General features: G+C 36.1%; 1 protein-coding gene across 15 annotated transcripts in view; it reads left to right on the top strand.

Annotated features, from left to right (window-relative positions):
• Nucleotides 1-24,641, top strand: part of SLC4A7 (solute carrier family 4 member 7) — a 102,563-nt gene that overhangs the window by 33,163 nt on the left and 44,759 nt on the right. For all 15 annotated transcript variants that reach the window (XM_074900565.1, XM_074900562.1, XM_074900559.1 and 12 more), the window contains 4 exons: nucleotides 5,779-5,860; nucleotides 19,142-19,285; nucleotides 21,519-21,654; nucleotides 22,669-22,829. In XM_074900565.1, coding sequence (XP_074756666.1) covers nucleotides 5,779-5,860; nucleotides 19,142-19,285; nucleotides 21,519-21,654; nucleotides 22,669-22,829 — 523 coding nt within the window. The remainder of the gene's footprint in view (nucleotides 1-5,778; nucleotides 5,861-19,141; nucleotides 19,286-21,518; nucleotides 21,655-22,668; nucleotides 22,830-24,641) is intronic.

The following is a 24,641-nucleotide window of genomic DNA, read 5'->3' as shown; positions in this document are numbered from 1 at the left end:
TTCAAGCAGAGCAATATTGGTAGTTTTTCTTTATTTAATTTTATTTCTTTGTTAGTGGAGCCTTGATATCTTCTGAATACTGTCTTCTGAATGCAGATCCAACAAAATGATGATACCACGAAAATCTTGCTTTGACTGTGCTTCCTAGGTCTAGGTCAAGCCACCATTTTGAATTCTGTTTGCACTGATTTGTAAATTTATCGGGAAGTTGCTGTAGGCCTCTAGTGGTTTAGTCTCTTGAAGACAGCACACTGGGTTGGATGGATGGTTTGATCAGGCTTAACTGTTCCTATGTACTGATGGTGAAAGAATGGAGAGTAAAGTACGAACAAAATGCATTGTGCAAAAATCCTCACATGCTGGTGATCTTAGTATGTAAGTCTACATTAGCATGCTACATACCATTCACCAGATGGTTCTGTAGGCAGTGTGTGCTCATGTTTTGAGAGGAATTGGCTTGTTGGTGCCACATTCCAGCCTAAGAGCTAAATCCTGTCTGCCAGATCTGGTGTCTCTACAAAGCCAGAGGTGTATCCATGGCTTCTGGTGGGAACGAAGGGGGAAGTATTTGCCTTCTGTTTGTTCAAGCCAGAGAGGATGGGATATAATTACAGTCTTAAAGCAATATGTATGTTCACTGTGATGGTGTAAGCAGTTGTAGTAGATTAAACTGGGGGGCAGAGGTAGGTGTGTAAGGGAAAAAAAGTTAAGAACACACATTTCCCCTCTTCTCATTGTTTGGAGTTGGGTTGGTTGGTTGTTTTTTGTTTTGAGTTTGGGGTGGTTTTTTTTTTTTGTATTTGCATCTACTTGAATAAATGCTGCATTGAAGGTTCTTTGTAGCATGAAAGTGGTAATGTAATTTTTTTTTTTTGAGGGGTGGTGGTGGTTTTTTTTTTGTTTGTATCCTCTCCTGTGCCCTACTTATTGCCATGAACAGTAGTGCAATCTCTTCTGATGCTGTAAGTAGTTCCCCAGCTCTGTTGGAGAAGAACTTCAGGTTGAGGGGATGTAAATGGAGCATATGAACATTGACTTAGCAAAGTAATGGTTTTAAATGTTGAGCACAAATTATTCTCAACACAATTACTGTATTACTCTTAGATTTCAAACATTTACAGTTAAATGTAGCCATTTGTATGATCACTGTCCCAGAATGAATTGACTGAACTACACAACAACTAAAATTAAAAATGTGTTGCTAGCAAGCTATATCTCTTGGAAGTCATTATTCAGTAATGCACTTTGGCAGTGTGCCCCTCTGTCATGTGTATGTAACTGCATAAGGTCGGGTGACTTGCATGATGAGAAGAGCCTTTAGAGACGATGGTGGAAAGTTTCCTTTCATTTTCTGTGCGTCATATTTGTACCAGTCCGTTAGATGGTAACTAACTGGAGGTTGACAACTTAATTCTTGCAAACTTGAGTACTTTCCTTAATGATTCTTGCAATTCAGGATTGACTGTTTTTAAAATACTACTTTCAAAAATCATATAGCATTAGTATTTTAGATATGAAAAAATGTACTGTCCTAAATGAAGACAAATGTCTGAGTAGGTAAATAAGGGAAGTGTAAACAATTTCTGAATGCTTATTTTGTCTGCAGTGGAAGGGGATTTACTCTTCTCTCCTGCACTGGGAAAAGATATTTGAAAATCAGAGCTGGTAAGAAGAATCCTTCTGGGATTCTGCTAGAGCAAAGAGTATTTGAAAGTCTTTTTCTGGTCTACAACAGTTGGAAAGGGGTTTCATTTTCATGCTGGGGAAAGTTGAAGGGCTGAGAAGACATATTATATAGTATATATGTAGGTACCTCTGGCTGAATATGAAGGTTTTACTGAAAGGTGTTTTCTACAGTGTATGTTTGTGAGTATCCACAAATTTGGTGTATATGTAATGTATTTTAATACAGTGTACTAGGATTCCTCTCCCCTGAAGTACTCTGGATTTGTTCTGTTTTTATAGATGACCATCTCATCGTGAAAAAGCAGACCAAAGGTGAAGGCTTGATCTTTCACTGGGGCACTTTGGTTGCTGCTTGTGGTTTTTTTTTTCCCTTCTCAATTGTTCTGTCTCTTGACTGAAAATAGAAGTTACATACATTCCAAGCTAGTCTTAAATCTTTACTTTGACTCGTCTTCATCAGCTGTTTTTTGGGTATCTGCGGGATTACTGTATGTAAAATTTCACATGAAATGGATGGTAAACTGCAGTGGAATGCTTGCTCTAAAATGAAGTCATTCTCTGTGCCTAAAAAAGGGAAGTTGACGAGTTTTAAATAATCCTACCTGTCTTTATGTATGTAAAATGTTCAGAAGATAGAAGAGATAACTAGAAGGGGAATGTGTTTTGATTCAGCAACTCTAACAGTTTTCTCTCACTTTTGTGCCTTAAACCGACATGGTAGATCTTCTATAATTACTGGAAACCTATGCCCTACAGACTTTATTTTTAGCAAGGAAAAGGTTGCAGCTTGGAATTAGTTTTACAGTGTATTCAGATATTTTGGGGTTTGTTACCTGACCTGAGGCAAAAGTATCTTATGGTGGGATTTGCTCTTGGCATCACAAATAGTTATGTTAAAATGGTGCTTTGTTTTTTCTAAACAAAGGCTGTAAATGATATGCTTTCTTCATGTATGATATTTGTGGTTGCTAATGGTTTATTCTTGGAAGAGTCTTTGCATATATTGAGTCCTTTGAGATAGTGATGGGACGGTTTGCAAGGGCATGCATGCCTTTCTGTAATCTAATCTCAAAAGACATGTTACTTTCACATGATGTGGTTTTGAAGGCTTTTTCTGTATGTATAAAGTTGGCAAAGTATTCTCTGTTACTAAAGCAAGGGGTGATAAATATTAATAACGTGGTATAAAGCATACAGCATGTACAGTTTCAAAATGTTACTGGGAGATAAAAATCTTTTCTTGTATGTGTATTTTCCACAATGTGTATGTAATTATCAATATGCAGTAGTTTGTATAATTTAGAGAAAAATGTTTTCTTCCTTTATTGCTCAAAAACTGTGTTTGGCAAGCTTCCAAGTGTCCTAAAAGGATTGTTGGGGGCAGGGGAGGGGAATGGGGAGGGCATTAGGTACAAGATATTTCTGCAATCTGTGGCTGTAACCATGAAGCTAATTGTGGAAGGAGTTTTGATAGCAGTTTTCCTAATATTAGGGGATTTTAATCTCTCATAAGACACTGAAGATAATTTAGAGGATTTGTAATATTTCTGTCTCTATCTTGAATTTTCTGGTAACAGGCAGGATTTGTGAATACATCTGTTTCTGTGAACTGGAGTGTACTACAGTCCTATAATTTTCTATATCTGTGTTGCTGAGATACACTGGAAAGTTTGTTAACTTAAGCTTTTTAATGCTGCTGCTTAGAGACCTCTTTTTGCTATTGGGTTTTTGCATATTAAAATTGTTTTCTGCAAGCTGTGTTGGGAACTCTGTCTTGAGTAAAATATAAGAGCCAAGACTTGCTTTGCCACTGTGTTTTTCTCTACCTCTGGAGTGGTTGGTTATAAGAGAGATGACAGAGGCCAATTAAGTGATGAAGGCATCTTCTTAGAGGGCTCTTATAATTTTGTTCTGGCATGTAGGAGATAGGAACGTAGTAAGACACCCCCCCACCCCCCCCTACCTTGCCATGACACTTCCTAAATTTCTGTCAGTGCTTTATTAATGGGTCCCCAAAACATTTTCATAGATTTGCCCATCAGACACAACTTTGGTTTAATCACCTAAATTTTTTATTTGTAGCTGTCAGGAGTGTGCAGGAGTTTTGATTTTTCTACCATGCATGCAAAACTACTTTTGCGATGCAGCAGTAGCAACAAGGTTATTCTACTGTGCAATGCCTTTCTCGAAAACCCCATTCTTAGAGAGACAGCTCAGAACTGACCTATATTTCGTTTTCAGAGGCTTCTTCTGCTATGTTGCCACTCGTTTCTTTTGTATCTTGCTTATTTACATAGTGTCAGCTGCTTTTAATTTTTTGTGGTTTAACTGCTTCAACCGTGGTGGTTTTTTTCTTTTTAAAAACCTCATCTGAAAAACATTTTTCCTATATGTGCCATTTGTCATCTTCATATTCTTTAATCTTCCTTCATTAATAGTCAAACGAAGATTTTAATTTCTTTGTGTATATGCATGCACAATACATCATAATAAATACCTATTTTATTAAGACTAAGGAGTTACGCGTTCAAAAATACTTTTTTGGGTGGGGGTTGCTACAGTATGCTTTAGCTTGTAGCAGCTGCACAGGTACGTTGTTTTTATCCTTGTCATTTCCCTATGAGATGACAAACCTATATGTAAGGCATTGCGCTATTGAGTAATTCTAAGATCAAAGTTTAGACGGTTAGGGTTCCCAGTCCCTATAAGACTCCTGATTTAAGCTTCCATTTTTAACTTACGAAACCATTATCAGAGATCCCACATTGATAGATGTAAATGACCAGTGGGCTGCTGCCACAAGCAGTGATCAAACAGATTTATTTGTGGTGGATCTATCTGTCCTTTGGCCACAGGAAAAGTCAGTTTGGTGAACTGATCCCGTGGAAAACTAACTGTTTAAAAAAAAAAAAAAAAAATCCTTTGCTTCAGCTCCTTGTGTTTGACTTCGTGATTGATAGATCTGAGGAGGATCTCTTAAGGAGAAAAGTGTGCACTCAAGGGAGCAGGAAGAGCAGGGTCAGTATTCTTTAGGAGTTAGCCTGCCATTAATACCTAGTTAGATGTAGAGTGAAGCATTACCCTTAGGGTAGGCAGCAGTTCTTTTGGAGCACCAGTTTTGCCAGGAGGCTGTAATTTGTGAGCAGTGAAAAGGACTGTATTCTAAGGAATGCAAACATTTGGAGAAAGGCAGTTTTAATGTTTTGATGTCAGGTAGGAGAGGAGATGAGATTGGGATTTCTACTGCTCAGTTATTTTCAGGTTTATTTTTGTCCAGATTGAGCAAAAGGCAGTGTTTAAAGGTCTGTTTTAGTGATGTGCTAAATGTGGTTAGAGGACACATTTAGAGATAAGCCTCATTCTTGAGCCTATACCTATAACAAATACTGTGCTTTTGTGTTATGGGTGGTATTGTTTCAGTAATAATGGAATCTGAACAGATCCTCTTGGATACTGATGTTTTCTAACTTGGTGCATGAAAACTGTGAATTAGATAGGGGTGTGGTTAAGAAGCTGTTTATTGAAACCTGAGCAAAACAGCTATTTAATCTTTCCAAAACTGTTGGTCTAGGAGAGACCCTCAAGTTACGTAACTTAACTCTTTTGCCACCCCTTTTTATAATTTTTCGTTCACAAAAACTTATTTGTGGTGGAAAATCTCACATAGGAATTGTTCCCTAAGCAAATGGATTCAAGATCTTTGAATGTTAATTTATGTAACTTTTTATAAATTTGCCAGTTAGTTTACTGAAGTAGGGTTACTGCTGTTGAATGTAAAACTAAAATAATATTGCACTCTTAAAATGTATGTCCTGACCCTTGGTATGATGAAATTGAGACCATTGAGAAAGGAAATTGCATGGTATTTGGCATATCTGTTGATTTATTCTGTTTTTCCTTCAATACAAGGTAATGTTTTCTTGAAGAATTGGATGGGTAGATTTTCGGTGACATTTTCTTTCTCTGTTTAAGTGATGAAAATATGTTGTTTTAGAAAACTCTGACAAACACCTTCAGAACTGGAGAGTAACTTTAGGACTTTAGAAAAAAATAGTTATAGTTTTAACTTAAATTTTTGTCTTGTGTTTTCAGGGTCATGATGAAGAAGCCGTTGTGGATATGGGCAAAATCAGCTCTACTATCAATACAAACTTTGAGAAAGAAGAACTAGAGAGTAAGTTTGTGGTGTTTTTCTGTTTGCTTAACATGCGTTTTTTGCCTTGGGATAAAAGATGTATTTTCTTTCAAGTGCAACCAGTATCGCTAAAAGGAATCAGAATTTTATGGCCATCATGAAACTCCAGGAATAAAACCAGCAAATGGCAGGTGTTCTGTGCTGGTTTTGTCTCTTTGTGTGCTAATAAATACTTGCTGTTATTCAAATTGTCACAGAAAAAAATACTTTAAAAAAGAAAATATTTGTGAAGCTTTCCAAGGAAAGCTTGCTTCTGAGATTGTTGGTTTGAAAAAATAATTGCTAAGTAATTTCCCAGCGTGGATGATGTCAAGTTCATGGAACAGGGGCCATGAGGGAGATGTTTGCTTTTTGAAAGTTAAGTATCCTTATGAGTGTGGTCACAAGCTTTAAATACTTGAGAGTCTGAACAGATAGCAGTGCTTCTAGTTCCATGGCAAACTGTACATTCTGCAATCTGCAGTCAGTTAGTCTTCAGTTATTTGACTTGGGATCCTGCATTTAGCAACAGAAATGGGATTGAGTTAGTTTCATACAGCAAAATGCAGAGTTAGATACTTTATTTAAGATACAATTTCTTACTGACTCAGAAAGGAAGTAGGTGGGTGTGAAGATTCATAGATACTATTTAGTGAAGCCAGAGGAAAAAGCCAGGGAGATTCAGTGTTAAGATCTTATTCATTTGCCTGTCACATAGAATGCTCTGAAGTTTAATGATTTTGTAAAATGCTAGAAGAGTATCAGCAGACTAAGTAGTGTTTCCTGTCAGTACTGACTCTTACTGCTTCAGAATACTGGAGAGCCATTATAGCAGCTGTTTCCAGCTGAGAAAAGTTGATTTAGGTTGTTGTCACGTTTTCTTACACTGTGGTCTAACAAGAGAGTTTAAAGTGATTAAAGTTGTTTGTTGCTGTTGCAGTCATGCTCTTGTTCTGTTCCCTTCCAGTCTGTTACTGCTTTCCGTCTTGTACTGACACTTTTGTTTGTCTGACTGTACCATAAGCCTGGTTAAGTATGTTAAGCCAGCAGAAAATGTAACAGTCCTGACAAAGGAAAATAATATGAAAGATCTCAGCAATTTGCCACAGAGATGGATGTGTGCCAGTGCTGAGCAGAGGAAGGAAGTGTGAATATGAGGCTGAGAGGTGCAGCGGTGGTGGCTGCAGCAAATGCCAATTTAGATAGGGTTGAGTTGTGGTGAAACCACGGCTGTGTCTCTTTCTGCAGTTAAATCTTCAGTGCAGATTTAAGCTGTCTCCTCCTTCGTTTTCTTCTCTTGCTTTTCTCCGGGAGACGACCCGGAAAAAACACGTGTGTATCTTGCAGGGAGGCAGGGGTTAAAGGGAAGCAGGCATTCAGCTGGAGTAGCTGCCCTGAAGCAGCGTGAACAGCTGTAATGCCTCAACAGGGAATGACACGGGAACAAAGAATGACATGGGAACATGCAGCCAAATCGCTTCTCCAGTCTCTTTCCTAGCACATTCACAGGAGTGTTTCAGCCAGTACAACACTGGTTGCACAAGATACTGGGTGGGAAGGCAAGGGGTTCAGGCTGCTTGAGGCAATTTAAGCACTTGTATTGCTGACTGTGGAAAATACCCCTGTTTTACCTATGGTCAAAGAATAAATTAAGGTGAAACCAAGGCTTCTGTTTCATGACCAACTGAGTCAACATAGCAGCTGTTGAAAGGAGGAGGTGAGGAGATCTTGCTGTCCTCACCTTGCTCTTAGCCGTGCAGCCTTGCCTTTGGCCGCCTCTCGCTCTTCAGAGTGACCCAGTGTACCTGTGTCAACACAAGAGGACTGGTTATACAGAGGTTAAACAAATAGCTAATAAGAAGTACCTGACAGGAAAAATGTATGCCAGTGGGATTGTCACATACCTGAAGCTTCATATAGGCACACATATTCATACCTAAGTAGGAATTATTTTTGGCAATTACGTATATTTTGTAGTACCATATATATTTGTAAGAAAATGGGTTCTTTTTTTTCTTCTGAATGACAGAATGGGAAAAGGGAGGGACAGCATATATTTTGACTTCTATCAGTGGAAACTGTTCCAAAGTACAAACAAGAAGTTTTTCCTTAACTGTATGAAAGAGAAAGGTATGTAAATTCATTTGTTTATAACTCATAGTTATCTTCTCTGAGATTCACCAAAAGAGATTCTTTAGATTCAGGGTATTTTGGAGGATAAATTGATGTAAATTTACAGCTCTGTTTGAGATCATTATTTATAAACTATTATGATTAAAATATGTGTGGGGGCTTTTTTTATTTATTTATTTTGATATTAAAATCTTGCAAGGGGAGAAACTGGTGGCTGCAAGCAGTAAAAAACCTCTGGAGTAGTATTTTTCATTAATAACTCATGAACGTTTTCTTGTAGGTTTAGGATGATCTATAGTCAAGGTATTGGAAGTGTCTTAAGACCTGAAACTGTTTCAGTCCTGTCTTCCAACTTGTTTTTCTGATGACTTGAAAAGGAGATCTAGGAATTTGGAACCTTTCCAGAAGTGTGTGTTGATTCATTTTCAAGGAGAGGCATCAAGCAGTTAATTCAGTTCAGCTATGATGTGAAGCACCAAACCTTTAAGACTCAACATGGACAGATGATATTTAATTGCTTTAAAGCCTGTATGAAGTAATGTTGGTTGGTTTTGATGCTATAGAAAGCATAATTTTGCTACTAATAGTAAAGCAAAGGTTTCTTGTTTTCAGCATTGGATACTTCTATTTTCTGGAAATGTTGTGATACATTAATGGAAAGAGGGCCAGATGCTAAAGGAGAAAATAGATCTTGGAGTTAGGACTTCCCAAGCTCTGCATTCTATTTATGGTGGCTGGGAAAGTGTGGTACATCTGGAGTGACAGTGTTTAGGTTAGAAAGGTTAGGCATAGGCTGTTTGTTTCATAACTCTTCCTGTAAATGAGAAATGGGTAGAGATGGTAAACTGCAATTGTGGGCAGACTGTGTGTGTACTAAATAAAAGTACTGCTCTTTACTGAAGCCGTAAGGCCTTACTTTGAGAGAACAAATGTCAGTTTACAGAAGAGCTGGAAAGGGGAATAACATCTTAACATTTTTAAAAGCACCTAATGTTCTTAACATGATGCCAGACTTCTTTGAGCTGCAATGAAAGAGAGTAATAACAAAGTAAGACAGGAATTGGAAGTAATGGCAGAGATATTTCATGCCATCTTGTAAAAGGCATTTTCTTAACAGAAGGCTTTCTTAAAAACTGAGTTAATAAGTTTGGCTTGGTATTACCAGGACCTATCTTTTTTTAGTTGTGTAGTTAATTTTCCACCTTGATTTGACAGTACATTTATCAGATACGATTTAAGGGAAAGAGGATATATTCAGCTATTTTTGATATGCCTGTAACTGCTCTACTAAGAATAAGGAGTTTACACATAACAGAAATTGGGTGTCAAAGTGTGTGATTCAGTAGACTAATTTTCTGTGGCACGAATCAAAGAAGTGGCTTTCAACAGTTAAGAAGATTTAGTTACTGTACTCTCACACTAGCCTGTGGCAGATGTAAGTAGTGTTTACATTTCAAGTGACCCTGTTACCTCTGATACCTTGATGATTTAGAGCAATATTTTTTCCTTTAAGAAAACAGCTGTGCTTTTCACAGTTAATATTAATTGAAAAGAACAGGTAATTAAATAATTCTGCATTTTTTTCCCCTTTAGAAATGAATATTGTATATCTAAGTGGAAGACTTGCTCTAGAAGTGTTTTGCAGTTTAAGGTGTTATGAGTAATTAGAAATTGTTTCAGTGTTATGGAAGGGATTTGGTGAACTAAGAGAACTTACACAGCAACTTGTAGTAGAATATACTGCTAAGTTTTTTTTTTTTCAAGTGACACATTTGCTATTCTACCTTTTAGATACATCTAAATTGTAACTGTTCAAAAACCCCTGAATAATTCCTGTAAAATCTTTTAAGAAAACAATTTTACAGGAGCGGGTAAATTCAAGTAATACAACAGGATATTGTATCTGCTAGCACTTTTAAGATTGTGTTTAGTATTTATGTTTTTATGTTCTATAATAGGCTGTACTGGTTTAGACAGGCAATACAGAACAGATGTCCTGTGGTTCTTAAACTACAGAATGAATGCTCAGACCTTTAAGAGATCCCTTAAGGGTCTAGAAGAGAACAGTGTTTACCAGAAAAAAGAATTTTGAAATTATATTATTCATTAAGTATCTTTTTATATGGTCAAAAAGTAGAAAAATGTGACATGTAACTGCTTCTGAAAACAAAAATAATTTAGGATGGTCTAATGATTCTTGCAGACCATCTTTAATCCATCCTTTGTAGTGATATCCCAGTATTTGAAAGATCTTGCCTGCTCCTTAGTTTGAGTTGAACTGAGAGCAAGCAAAAATGTGTCTATTACAGTACAGCTAGTCAGGTGTGTGAGAGATGCTCCGATTCATATGCAACATCAACAAAATGTTCACTTGCATCAGTTGTGCTAGTAGCTGGTGCAGGATAAATTATTTTATCCTTATCATTCAAAAATAAATGTTAGCTGTATTTAGTGCTTCTCTAAGTCACAAAAATTGAGGATTTTTCCAAATATAATTTTTAATGCAATCTTGATGAAGTGAATTTTGGAATAGTATGGATTGCTTACACCTTTGTCACACATGTGTTGAAAATTTAGTTATCCTATCTTTTGCTGTGGGAATCCTGCATTATACAGTGCCCAGGGAAGTTTCTCGGGACCTCTTGTCCTGTTCATTTATGCAGTATTCAGACTTCTGTGTAGAGAGAATAATTGTCTTCCCTTGTTTTGTTGTTTGTGGTGTTCATTACAAGGGTAAATTCTTAAGAAATGCTATAAAACCCATTTTCAGACTGCCTTTTGAGAGGGAAAGTTGGCAACCTGATTGTGTAGACATAAAATTCAATAGGGCACCCAAAGTGACTAGTCGCAATTTTCAGTGTTGAAGTGTCATTGGTTTTGGAGACAGGGGGTTATTGATGATTTCTAGAACATTCTTTTTGGAAGTTGCTTCTGATTCTGAGAAACACAGTGCTTAACAAATTATATAAATGCTGAAATTTTTACTTGCATGTTAAATTACTTGCCAATTACTGGAAAGACAGACTGTAAGCTCTTGGCAAGTGAAGCTTAATTGAAGTTACTTGAGACAAGAGACTTTTTTATGTTGTAAGACTTCTTGATGGTAGCCTAACAAGAGCTAAGTATAAAAAGAAGCATTGATTAGTGCATCCCAAAATTAATATTCTTTAGCTAGATAACAATTGTATAAACTAAGAAAATATTTTTTAGCAGTTTTGATACTACCTTTGTTGTCATCTTTGAAGGAAATGACTCGTTATTCTACAAGCAGATCGTCTTAATGAATGTCTTGACACTTGCTAATTTCTTATTTGTGGAACAGTCTCAATAGCTAAGGAACCCTTCTATGTATGCCAGTTAATGAATAGCTGTTGACAGGATGGTTACCCAACTTTTCAGTCTTCAACTGGAACTGAGTAGAAGTATTCATAGTGAAACTAAGTCAACATTTTGGCATATATTGTAAATCATTCATTAGAATAACAGTAGTATTTTGATTTTATTTTTGTTTAAAAGATGTATAGTGTAGGTATGATGTATAAGTCTGTATGTTATTCTATTCTGCTTTAAAGTAAGGAAAACATTCTTGGAGAAGACAGCTTTTCTAATAGCTTAGATCCGTTTAATGTTACGATCCAGATGTTGCTTTATGGGAAGTGTAGACTTCAGTAATTTCAGTGATTTCTGCATGGGAACTGGAATATATGTGTAGAGAATCATAAAATTCATTTTAGCTATGCTTCCTTATGTAGCCAATTTGAAGTAGAAAATCTTCATATAAATATTGAAACTTAAGTGAAAATAATCTTTTAAGGGGATGATGCAGCAAAGTGTAAGTTTTTCAATATGCAAATACTTTTTCTGTGGAGGTAGAAGTCAGTACTGAATATGTATACCCCTGAATTGTTAGAATTTCTAACAACTAAGGGTAGATTATCTAATAACTCACCCTCTGAAACAGACAAAACTATTCAATCACACTGTCTGTCCTCTAGTAATGTTTTTACAAAGCGAATCAGCGTTTAAACATGAATGAGCTCATAAGAACAACTGCAGTAGACAATAACTTTCCTTGTACTTAAATCTTTTAAAATACATTTTGGGAAATGTCTATGCTAATTTTAGCATTTCTTCTTAAAAAAGAGTTGTTTTAAAAATGGATGTCATTCAAACCAAATGCCTTTTACATAACGATGTAAAATAAATATTTAATGCAAAACAGACTAAGATGGCAGCAATGCTTTTTAAAAGTTTGACATAAACTGTCATAACATTTTTTAAATTTTCCTTTTTTTTTTTGAGAGAGAACATTACATAATGTTTCTGTTCTGACTGCATCAGAAATGTTATAAAAAGGTAACTAACTGCAGTTTTATAGTCTGAAACATCCATTAAATTGTTATTCAAGTAGTATGGCTATAACCTGAAGTTTTACCGAACAGTTCCAGTTGAAACTTAAAACTTTCAGTGAATGTGATGGCCTGGTTGCTCAAACTTAAAATTTTTGGGACGAGGCAGAAGAAATAGAGACTGTAGTTGATTCTGCAGCTTGTTTTTTCTCGATGGCTTTTCATAAGTTTTATCTTGCTATTTCTAATCCCTTTAAAATCAGTTGTTCCAAAAATTGGCTAAACCCGTGACTTGATGGGTGTCAGAAGTCTTTCTAAATAGATGACGTCTCTGTTTGTAATTTACTGAAAGCTAATGTTTTACATAAGTTAGAGCTTTTAAAGTGTGAGATTTTACTTATTATTTCTGAACATTTCTTATTTTATAAAGGAAGTGTGGAAGTTTGAGGTTTTTCTCAGAAAGGGTAACCCTTGCATGAGGCAAGTTTTTTCCTATCTTAAAATATCAGGAAATAGATGCATTTGGGGGTAAGCAGATCCATTTAAGGGTGTGTGCAGCAGTATGAGAGAGGGGTGCAATCAACTTTGTAATGATAATGTATTTGTGACCCACTGATGAGGTGGGAAAAATCTTCTTTGCAAATGTTTTTTTTGAAATACTTCACAAGCACAGTGCTAGAAACGTGGAAGCCTTGTGTCCTTACAGGGTATGGCATCCGTGAAGGGCTGAGAACATCTGTGACTTTATTAGTGAATGAAGAGCCAATCTTTCATCTTAATAAGACTTCTACTTAAATTTCATGTTTCTAGGTTTTTCTCCCCTCCAGCAGACACAACTCTTTGAAATTATCTTGGGTATATGTCCTTTTTCCTGGGCCCTGCTGCAAAGACAAGCTGGACCAAGAACCTTCAGCTCACATAAAGCATGGGGGGCCCAACTATGGTCTGACTCAAATGTATGATGCAAGGGCAGCTATAGTCATCTGTCCCCCGTCCCTGTCCTGTCCCGTCCGTCCCCTTCCCCCCCACCCCCCCACAGGTACCAAGCACTGGTTCCTTTCCCAGGTGAGGGAGATGGGTGGGGGCCACAAAGACCTGGTGTGGAAGGACCATGCCAGAATCCCTGTGTAGCTCTGTCAGCTGGCACTAAGCTTTTCCTATGCTACCTGCATGTTGAATGTGGTCACTGATAATACTTCTTGTATATTGTTGATTGTGTCAGATAGAAACATTTTTCTCTCATGACTGGCACTACCAACTGATATTTGAAGTCAGAAAAAAAATCACTTCTCTGTGTAATGAGAAATCTGGCATTTAATGCTTCTGCCAGTCAGCGTAATATGATGCTGTCTTTCTTTGTGTAGTGAGAAAGCACTCTTACTGAGCTGCTGTACTGTATGCTATGCATACTAGATTTTTGGATTATGCTTCTCTATTCTATCTACCCAAGTATTTTAGTATAAAGAGTGTATTCTCAGATATACTTAATTACTAGGAGCTGCAGGAGATTTCAGAATACAGCCCAGGAGGTTTAACAGGTTCTAAAATACACTGCACTGTGGGAGAACCTTTGGGCTCCAGCAGTGCCATATCACTGTCCCGTGAAAAAAATTTTCTGTTTTATACAGATTTGGTTAGAAAATTTTATTTCAAATGTTTTATTCTGAAAGCAAGAGATAATTATTGTCAAATAATTCTTTTAACAAAACACAGAAAAAGAATCCTTGGTAATAATAGGGCTTTTTAACAGTCAATTAATGCATGGAAGACCAAGAGTCTATTAATATACTTCATATTCACTTTCACTACATTAATTCCTTAGAAAATAGTTTTGACTGCTTCTTGGAATGTTTCATGTGAGAGGAGTTCATAAAATAAGATAAAATACTATTTATTTTGAAATAGTTTGTGTCTCACACTAAAAACTTCACTATCAATGTTAAATTGTACATTTAATCGCATATTTCAGAAACATGGCATTACTTTTACTTAGAAAATTAGAGAATTAGCATAGCAGTATTTTCAGTGAACTAGTGACTTAAGTGAATTTTCAGAATTTTCATTATAAATAAATTTTAAACAAAAGGGGGGTATAAATGAGGCATTCTTTTTGTTTCTTCAGTTTCACCAGAGCAAAGACTATTTGGAGAAAACCTTTGAGCTGTTAAGTTTTTTGGGGCATGAGAAGCTTTTCTTGTTCTCACTCTTTACTTCTTCCATCCACCTAAGATTATTTTTCCCATTGCCGTGCTTCTACCTTCGGAGCAGTCCTGTGGCAGAAAAGGTAGAAGTTGTGCTAATAAATACCACTGAGCTTTTTTTGTGTGTACAAGCACTTTCTGTGATATAAGGGAAATTAATGTCCAGACATGAGATGATTATAGATTTCAAATGCTTCCTACTAGGGTAATGTGTTTGGGAATGTGAATTAGAAGACATCAAACAGTTGATTTTTTTTTTTTTTTTTCCCATTTCCAAGTAATAGGATTTGAGAATTCACATAGATATCAACTTGATTTTCTCTGCTTTCCCTTGTTAACATGGGGAAGAATGTCGTCCTTTGTATGAAGCTTAAAAGGCATCTAGCTAACAAAATGATGGTGAGAAAAAAGGAAGTTCTGTGTGAAATTGTGCTTAGTTACCACATCAGATCACATTGGATATGTGTTTTTGATCTCTCTCAGACTTTAGAAGTCTTTTATTACCATTTTCTTAAAGATTTGGGGGAGAGATCAGGGAACTTAAACAGAGCATTTCCTATTCTGCCAGTTTTATGGAACTTGATATAAATTGACTTTTGGAGTAAGACCAACCATGTGATGCAGACATGTAGCAAGTCCTAACATTTAAATTTGTTTCATACTGATAAGGACATTAAGTAGTAAATACTCTTGGTGGATTTGAACAGCTAAGCTTGGATGAAGTCATGTTAGATTAAAATGAACAATTATCTTTTGAGCTTTGTATTACTAAATTTAGTATTGGTCAGTCTACTAATACTGTTGATTATCGGTTTAAAGTAATTCTATAACAAGCTTTTCTTGGGAGTGGTACTCTGTACAGATGTTTGGCTGAATAAAGCTTTGAAGGTCACATAATTGTACCTTCAAGCTTTTAAAAGCAATACTCAAGTTTGTGTTCCTTTTAGAAATAACACTGATGTGAATAATATGAATTCCAGCCTTTTTAGAGTTAAATTTTCCTCTATTGCTAGTGTATTACTTGCCTTTCTGGCTTTTTTTTTTTTTCCCCAGGTGAAGGGAACTGTAAGTTAACTGTTTTCCCCTATTCATTGGGAATGACGGAAAAAAATCCATGTGTCTTTGTTTTGATTTTCCTTGTCAACTGTGTGTGTAGGTTAATCTTTATCTGTCCATCTGTAAGCATTAATTACTCCTACTTGAATAATGAAACTTAAAGGAACACAGACCTACTCAATACAGCTGTCTTTATTTTTTAGAGGGCTTCTCAGTGTTTTTCTTTGTGGAGTTAAAAGTTAAGCATGTCCAACTTTATTAGGCAGTTTTGCTCTGCCTTTTGGAGTTGAATATACATGCAACATGTTTTTGGGTAATTGTGGTAGTATATACTCAACAGTAGGAGTTTTGGATTTCCTAGGTAGTAGTGAAGATGTCTTTGTTTATGAACGTCTGTGATACCACAAAAAAAAGGTCCCTTTCTTAAGGGAACAGTCTGGTGCACTCATAAGCTACTGTTGGCAATAGCCAGACTTTTCTTGGTTAGTCTGTTGTACTGCCACCCCCCATGCTTGCTCTGAAAAAGTAAACAAAAAAAATTCAGAGGCTTTTTTCAACATCAAGTTTTTTTATTGAAGTTATTCTGATAGAGTTAAATTGGATTTTACTTAATTGCATTTTACTTAATTGCTGAAAATCATCTTGCTCATCAGCATTCACATTAGTCCAAAAACACGGTTGCAAATAGAGCAGTCTGATCCCCTTGCATATATAGAAGTGATTTTTGGGAAGGTATTCTTGTGGTATATTTGCCTGCAACACAACGTCTCCATGAGGAAATACCCATTCACGCAATAGTCTCTTGCTAGCCTCTTCCCTCATTTTTGTGATACCCTAATCTGTTAAGAGTAGTTAGAAGACACTTTCTTTGAAGTGTCTTTCTGGAGTGGAAAGTGATATCAAACGTTGTAGGTTGTGGGCTGCCTGCCCAGGTTGAGTACTGAGTTGGCAGTGCCTACTCAGTGTGCCATGAAGTAGCTGTTGAGGTCCATGTATGTAGTGATAGCTGAGAGGTCAGCACATTTTGGGTAGGAAAGCAATTCATTATGGTCACAGGTTGTTTAAGAACACCTTTGGTTTGTTGCTTATTTCAACTCTATTTTCCCTAGCTTTTACCTGTTTCCTTGCAGTGTATCTGCTCTCCCCCAAACTTTTCTACTAAAAAAAAATTTCAGTCAGACTGCAGTTTTGTAAAAAGACATAGACTTACAATTCCCTTGTTCCACCTCTCCTCCATGCAGCAATATGGTCTTTGACTATGGAAACAATCACACTATTACAAATGTTAATTTTTGGAATAGCAGGGTGAATTCTTTAAGATGGAGGCTCTTGAAAAAATTTGTATGGGATTTTTGTTTGTTCTTTAGTACAAAAAGCAATGTGGGATTTCTGTCTTAATGTATGGAAACAGCAAGGGACCGAAATGTGGAAGTCCTTCCAAGTTTTTAGGAAGGAAAATCTTGAACAATTTCAGATTCCTGAAATGCTCTGGAAGATAATCACCTGCAAGATGAAAACAACATGCTTAAAGCAGTCTTATTAAGAATATTAAAACAAGATGTTAATATAAAAAGCCCTATTACTACAAATACACTTGAATTTCTCTTAGGAAAAAATAGTTCCTGCAAAAAAACCCCCACTGATGAATAAAACTGTTTAGCTGTATATAGAAATAGTTTAATACTTGCTAACTGAATACATAAAATAAAACAAAAATCCAAACAGGGATGATAACAGCATTTGTAGGGAGTGGTGGGTCACTTGGTTGCACCATGCGGGTTTGAGTGGGGTGCGGTCAGTAATGCAGCGATTTTCGAACCTAGTACTTTTGTTTTCCCTATACACAAGGTTATTGTATCACAGTACCAATAACATGACCATTGTTAATGGTGCTACCTAATCATATTATATGTCAAGTGCATTGATTTATGTTTAGGTGTCACATTTGCATTAATTTCTCTGGGAATTGCATTATACATAGTTGTGGCAGGTGGAGGTCAGGCTGCTTGGCAGGGGCTGAGTGTTCTTGTTGGAAGAAGCTCACCAAAGAGAAGTTTCTTTCTGTGAATAGGTCTGACTGCTTCTGTTTTCCACACTTACATGGGAACAAATAGCTTTTAATATGCTTAATTTCAGATTTGACCATAGTGCCAATCAGTTGACTGTAATTAAAACTAGTGTTGGAAGTCTGTCAAGAATCAGCTCTTATAATTTGAAAAGGAGTCTTGACCCAATTAATTAAATGCCGAACTTTACTTTCGCATTATTACTGATTTTTGCTTAATTTTTTACTCATGTAGCACTGTAAAAAATACTGCTTTATAAAAGTTTTGTGTATCTTTTTGGGCTTAGACATTCTTTTCTTGGAAAATGTTTGACATAGTGCCCCTTTTTGTTTCTCTAAAGCTTTGTAATCACTAGAATTTTTCAATATCCTTAATGTAGTATAATGTAGTGCGCGCTGTACACATGTACCTATGTGCATGTATGTGTACTCCTAGGGCTTGCTTGTCTTTTATAAATTTTGCTGAAGTTGTATCTCTGTAGGAGCTGGAAACCCACTTTTCCTTTTGTTAATGTTGGTCTTCTGTAATAACTCTTCTACACTATGAAACAAAGTATTTAGTGTTAACTTCCAGGCTTATAGTTAATGTGTCTCTTCCTGAGATTGTTTAAAAAGGAATTGAAAAGGTTATTGTATATACAAACTCCATTACAGGAGACAGGATAGTCATATCTTCATAACAGACTGTTGATTGATTTCTTCTGCCAAGTTGTTGATGCCAATATTGCCTTAATGTGAAAGGTCAAGGGAAAAACACGATGGTGAAAGTATGAGTTTTAGAGAGCAGTTTATATTAATTTGAAGATGTGCTACCTAAATTTATTTTAAAAATCTAGAATAGAAAAAAACCCCCCAAACAGCCTTCTCTAAGTTATTTGATGTTTTGGCATACATTCTAAATACAAGTTCCCTTTATGCTCCTAAACTGATACTAAAATAATGGTATAGTTGAACAGCAGGTTCACCTAGATGTGTCATGTGTTACTTGAAGAAATATTGGCAGTTCATTCAGGTAGAGAAAACTCCTTGCAGACTTTGAACAGTGAGTAATTTCTTAATGAAGTTCATAAACTGAGCTAGGACATAGCATCTTGCAGTTGTAACGACTATCCTGATACAAATCTTTGCAAGCAAGAGGAGTATCACATAATTTCTCTCCCTTGCCCTGGTGTTTATTAAGTAGTTACTTTCAGTTATACAGGTCAAGCTTGTGTTTCTGTATTCACAACTATTCTGTTTCACTACTGAATTCTCAAGCTGCATAAGAATATGGCCTAATTTATCAGTGAAATGAATATAGCACCAGTTCTTTGACAATGGGGAAGGACAGAAAGGAAATGGTAATAATTTGTTCACTGGAGGTAGTTTTGCCCGGTGCTTTTGGGTTTCTTTTTGTCCTTGTCTTTTTGACTAAGACACTATAAATTTGGGCAGGAGGTTGTTTTTTAATTCTTCCCTTTTGAACTTTCTTGAAAAGGCCACAGAGCTGTGTATATTGGAGTTCATGTCCCATTTGGAAAGCAAGGCCGTCGACGGCATAGGCATCGTGGGCACAGGCATCACAGAAGAAAAAAAGAGAAAGAAACTGACAGAGAAGATGGCCGAGAATCTCCATCATATGGTAAGAAATCTGTTGTGTGAGTTTTTTGTGTGTCTTGAAAATAAACTTGTAGTAGTTATTCTGTGCTTACATGTTGTTTGTTATGTGCTGTTTCTTTTATTCTCAGTGTAATTAATGTCTTATGTACAATCAGGCAAGGGTTTTGTGGTTGTGTTTTATCTAAATCATAAGCTGCTGGACTTCATCCAGATGTCTGCATGGATGTTCAGCAGCCTGCACTGAATAGGTTAGACTAGAGCTTTGCAATACTGGCCTGTAACAAAAATCTGTGTTATTTAAATTAGACACTTTTTTTCAGGTTGTGTAGTCTTGTGTTATTCTTGCTCTCTCATTTAAGATTTTTGTAAGTATGAATATAGCTATGAAGCAGCGTTTACCATGGTAATTTGATGAATGATCTATTAAAATACTTACTTCAGCCTTCTTGCTGTCTGTTAGTACTACCTCCTAAGTTTTAGTTTTGGATCAGACACCACCCTCCTGACCTGCCCCTTATCCTCAAGAGATGATGACTTTGTCATATTCTCAGAAATGAAATTGTTTGGCAGTATTCCTAGCATTTTTTCTTCAAGACCTCAAACCCTCTTATTCCTAGACTGCAGTGAGTGGGAAAGGTATGGTGCAATGTATCACTTTTAAGTGTGGACACCATGCGGTTCACTATCACCTTTCTTGTGACTACAACCATGTTCTACATGGGGCCAGTTCTCTGAAATGGAGTTTTCAAATTGGAGTGCTTTGACATGTCTCCTCTTACCATTCTCCTACAGTTCTTGGTTTCATCCGTCTTGAACACTTCCCTCCCAAATAAAAATTACTATAATTTGATATTATGTTTGTAGAGTCTTTCTGTACAGGTTCTGAAGCAGCAAGCAATATTAAATAGATAGAAATTCACTTCTCTCTTCTGGTTACTTCTCCATCCTGGATACACAGGATATGGCAGGATTACTGGGATATGTTGGTTTAGGACAGAAATAATCTGCTGTAGATCTTCTTTGATAATAAATGTTGTTTATATTCAAGAGCTCATTTCAGAATTAAGTTATTGGATGATAATGTATGCCAGAACAACAATGCAAAAGCAAAATTCTATTCTGAATGAGATTTATTAGTAATTCAGATCTTATGTCTCAATCTAGAAGGTGATCTTCCTTCTGTAGTGGAAGCATACAGTTGTATGTTCACTGAAACTTCATTCTCACAGCTGCTAGATTAGAGCAAAGTAAAATCTAAAAAATTGAGATCTAATTGCGTTTTCAATCTCTGATCTTCCTTGAGATAACATTGCTATTACTACATTATTGAACCCTTCTAATTTGAAAGCTCACCCTTGAGTTGAACCAAGATCTGTGTGTAGGTATTAAAAATATCTCTTAAGACATGTGTTTTTATAGTTGGTTGTTTTTTTAATTTTGCTCATATCAGTGAAGCCCATTACCTATATTTGGTCAATAAAGATAGTTAAATTTTGTTACAAGTTGTTACTGAGCCTGTTCCACTAGGCATTATACTATGAGAAGTTAAAATACTTGAACATTTTAGTGGCATTTTCTACTTTGCTACGCTAATTTATGTACAGTGCTCCAACTGTGCAACAAGAAAGTTAATAGAATTTTCCATCCTACGTAAGTAGCAGCAGGCCATTGAAAAATCTGCTGCTCTAACAATATGAGTGCCTGGGTACCCACTATGTAGAGCAGCAGCAACAATGATAGAAAGCCAGCTATTTAGCATCTTGAACTATTACTAGGGCAGTCACCTGTAAGTCAGGCTATTTGTTTCTGTCAACGTATTTGGTTTGGGTTGTGGTCCATCCCATCCCCCGTCCCCCTCCCTTTAATTAGTGTCTGTGTCATGATGGTATCATTTATTTTTTCAAAGTGAAAACAAGGTTTCTAGCCCTTTGGCATATTAATTTTTACTTTTTTACCAATTTTGCTGTTGATGTTTACTTTCATATTGTTAATCTATAGAAGAGCTAAAAACACTTCATTGCATTGTGTAAACATAAGTTTCACCATGTTTTGATTTCAGAAACAATGAACAGTTTTAAAAGGCCCTCCTTTTAAAGAAATGTCCATGTCTCTTGTTCCTCTTGACTCTTGAGGAGGATGTTGTGCTGCATATTTCTAACTTGAGAGCAGAAGATATAAATGTTTTCTGGTGGGGTTTTTTTTGTATAATAGAAGTATGAATTCTTTCAGTTATTCAGTCTCTTCTTTTCTTCAAGACACACCATCCCAACGAGTACAGTTTATCTTGGGTACTGAAGATGATGATGAACACATTCCCCATGATCTCTTCACTGAAATGGATGAGCTTTGCTTCAGGGATGGAGAAGAATATGAGTGGAAAGAAACGGCTAGGTACGCTAGAAGGAGATTGTTTCAGGATATATCCTCTAGTGACTTTATTTCAAAAAAATGGCAAACTAGGTCTAGGTTAGAATTTTCATGAACTGTAGGAATTGTTCACGCAATTCATGTCAGCAAATCAAAACTTTTGTTCTTTTTGTCTGACTCTGTAAGAGTCAATATGGCTTCTCAAGAGACTCTCAGTCTTGCTTGTGCTGTGTTGACTTTCCTAAAACTGATCATGTTAAGCATTGTGAAAGGTACAGCTGTTGTTTTGTTATAAATACAGGTGTGCAGCCATGGAGCATGGTGTTTGCAGTCTCAGAAATCTGTTTGCTCTATTATTACTGATATATTAGTCTAAATTTTTTTTCACTTAAGATAATGTATTTACATATGTTGTTCTCAGGTAGTATTTGATTATTTTTTTGTAAGTTGCACATGTGAACATTACAGGATGCCATGATTAATTTTGGCCTATATTGGTTAAGTTACTTCCTTCTACATAATTGATTAAGCTTCTTCCTTCTACATGCTTTGTAATAAATTCTTCTAATTTCTATTTTCAAATTTTTAATTACCTTATTGCATGCTAGCTTTTGCAGAAGTTCAATTTATATAATGCTTGTGCATCAGAGTGAAGATCAATTTATAGTTGCATGAATTAGTATTACCTAGCTCTTAAATGTCTGATTTACCATGTTCAAGTCTCCTAACTTGCTATATGGTGTGTTCCAGACAACTTTCAAATTCTAAAATACTGATGAAACAGATATGCAAATCAAGTTACTAAGGCACAATCCTACACTGTTCATAAGAACTTGTGAATAGACATGTATTGTTCAGGTCAAAAGATACAAAATGGGTGAAAACTAAACCAGTTGAGTGTGGTTAAAAGGCCTGATAAAAATAATGTGACTGTGAATCAGTTGGGTTGTCTGAAAAAATGAAAGCTGATATGAGCCGGAAGAATGGGAATGTTTGCCAAATGTGTGCAGGAGAAATATAAATGTGTATGCATTTCAGGTGGTTGAAATTTGAAGAGGATGTTGAAGATGGTGGAGATCGATGGAGCAAGCCTTACGTAGCAACTCTATCTCTGCACAGTCTCTTTGAACTGCGAAGCTGTATTCTTAACGGGACGGTCATGTTGGACATGAGAGCAAACACACTAGATGAGATAGCAGGTTGCAGCAAAACTTTTTTAAAAAATATTTTATTCCTCAATTTTAATCTGTTACTTAAGACGTTTTTGATGGTGTCTTTTTATGTTCTTCAAAATAATGTATTGAAGAAAAGGGTATGTGCATGCTTATTGTAGTTTTCTTCATCTGGTTGTAAAGAGCTGATCCTACAAACTTCCCTTACAAGGAGCTACACTGAATGAGAAGGACCTCCTTTATTACATATTTTAGGATGAGGCCCAGAATTTGCCTTTATGTTCTAATCCCTGAATGTGTTCTTTGTCTTTGTTTCTACAGATGAAATATAAATATCTGCCAGAACATTTTAGGACTTATTTGTGCACTTTAGTACCATAATTATTAATGATAACTTGGCTGATGTTAACTTGATGCCATTAGTGCAGTTGATTGTTGCACATCTGGTATTTTTTTCACCTTTATAAGAGGTGAGCAGAAATAAATCTTGTACATGTTGTTTGACCTACCATGTTGAGTGTCCTCACTAATCACACAGTCATTTTGGATACCATAAAATCAGCTTTGAAGACTTACATATACACCTGCTTAGCCTGAATGCCTTTGAACTAGTTTTACATAATTTTCCTGGTATGTCTTGCTACAAGTACCACACGGTGGAATGCCTTCTCAGGAATCATGCTAGGTGTAGGGCTGACCAACATGTATGTGAAGGACAGGGTGTTTTGGCATTAAAAACTTTGGCGGTGCTTGAAATGGTTTTTTGCTTTGGTTTCGGTGGTGTCATTTGGTTTGGGTTTTTTTGTTTGTGGATTGTTTTTGGGTTTTTTAAATCTTCAGAATTCACTCAGGAAATTGATATTCCCTTCTTATTTTCCTCACTTACTGAGCAAGAGTGTTCAACACATGATTTATAAAAGTAATGTTTTGGTTTATAATTTAATATTGAATTGAGCACTAATCTTAGTACATAAGAAAAATAAGTTATTGCTTAATTCTGTGTAAACAACACTTTTAATATCAGCTATTTTAGTTGGAACTAGGATGTCTTAAAAGATTGCATGAATTTGTTTCCAGTTAATTTTAGGTGCCATTATGAAACATGTAGGATAACAATTCTTGGTGTACAACTGTATTGTCTTGTTTCCATGAGCCAGGAATACCTGGTAGGTATTCTTGGGGCTCACTCAAAGAAGAGGGGAAGAGTGTGGCAGGTTTCCTTTTGAGAAGCTATAGTAAAAGGTGTGTTGCCAGTAATCACAGCAGGAGGTTGGACTGTACTGACAGAGGCTTTGCTGCATATAATTTTGTTTGTAAGCTGTTCTCAGCGATAATTTTTTTTCATTGTGAGAAGTTCTATGCAATTGCAGTTTACCAATACAATTAGGTTTTCTCGATACATCAGTTAAGACTGGCAAAATAGATGTTAAAAGCTCTCACGTAGCTTTTTAGTGATTAGTGCAAGTGGGGCTTTAAAAAAAAATTAATAAAAAAAAAAGCGGCTAAGAAAACTCAGCAGATATTTTCCCAGACATGCAGGCTTTCTTTCCTTCTGTGAGCATACTGATGAGATGCCCTTTCGAAACTTGATGTTATTTGGCAGTTGGTTAGTTAGTTTTAGATGATGTAAGCAGCTTTTGTTTTACACTTCCTCTTCTAAAGCATGTGAATCATGTGAATTTTGGTAGAGAGCCTCAGGGTATCTGAAGGTGACAGAGGAGTTAGGGAATTTGTCTCATTCTGTAATAACTTTCAATTTTATATAGTTGTATAATCTCAAAATAGGGAAAACCAGGTTAAGACTGATTTAAGTCTATTCTCCATTATGTTTCTGTTTTT

This window comes from Athene noctua, chromosome 2 (assembly GCF_965140245.1).
Source record: "Athene noctua chromosome 2, bAthNoc1.hap1.1, whole genome shotgun sequence".
In the NCBI taxonomy this organism is placed as follows: Eukaryota; Metazoa; Chordata; class Aves; order Strigiformes; family Strigidae; genus Athene; species Athene noctua.
The sequence above is the reverse complement of the archived record's forward strand: the minus strand, read 5'-3'. Positions and strand labels throughout refer to the sequence as shown.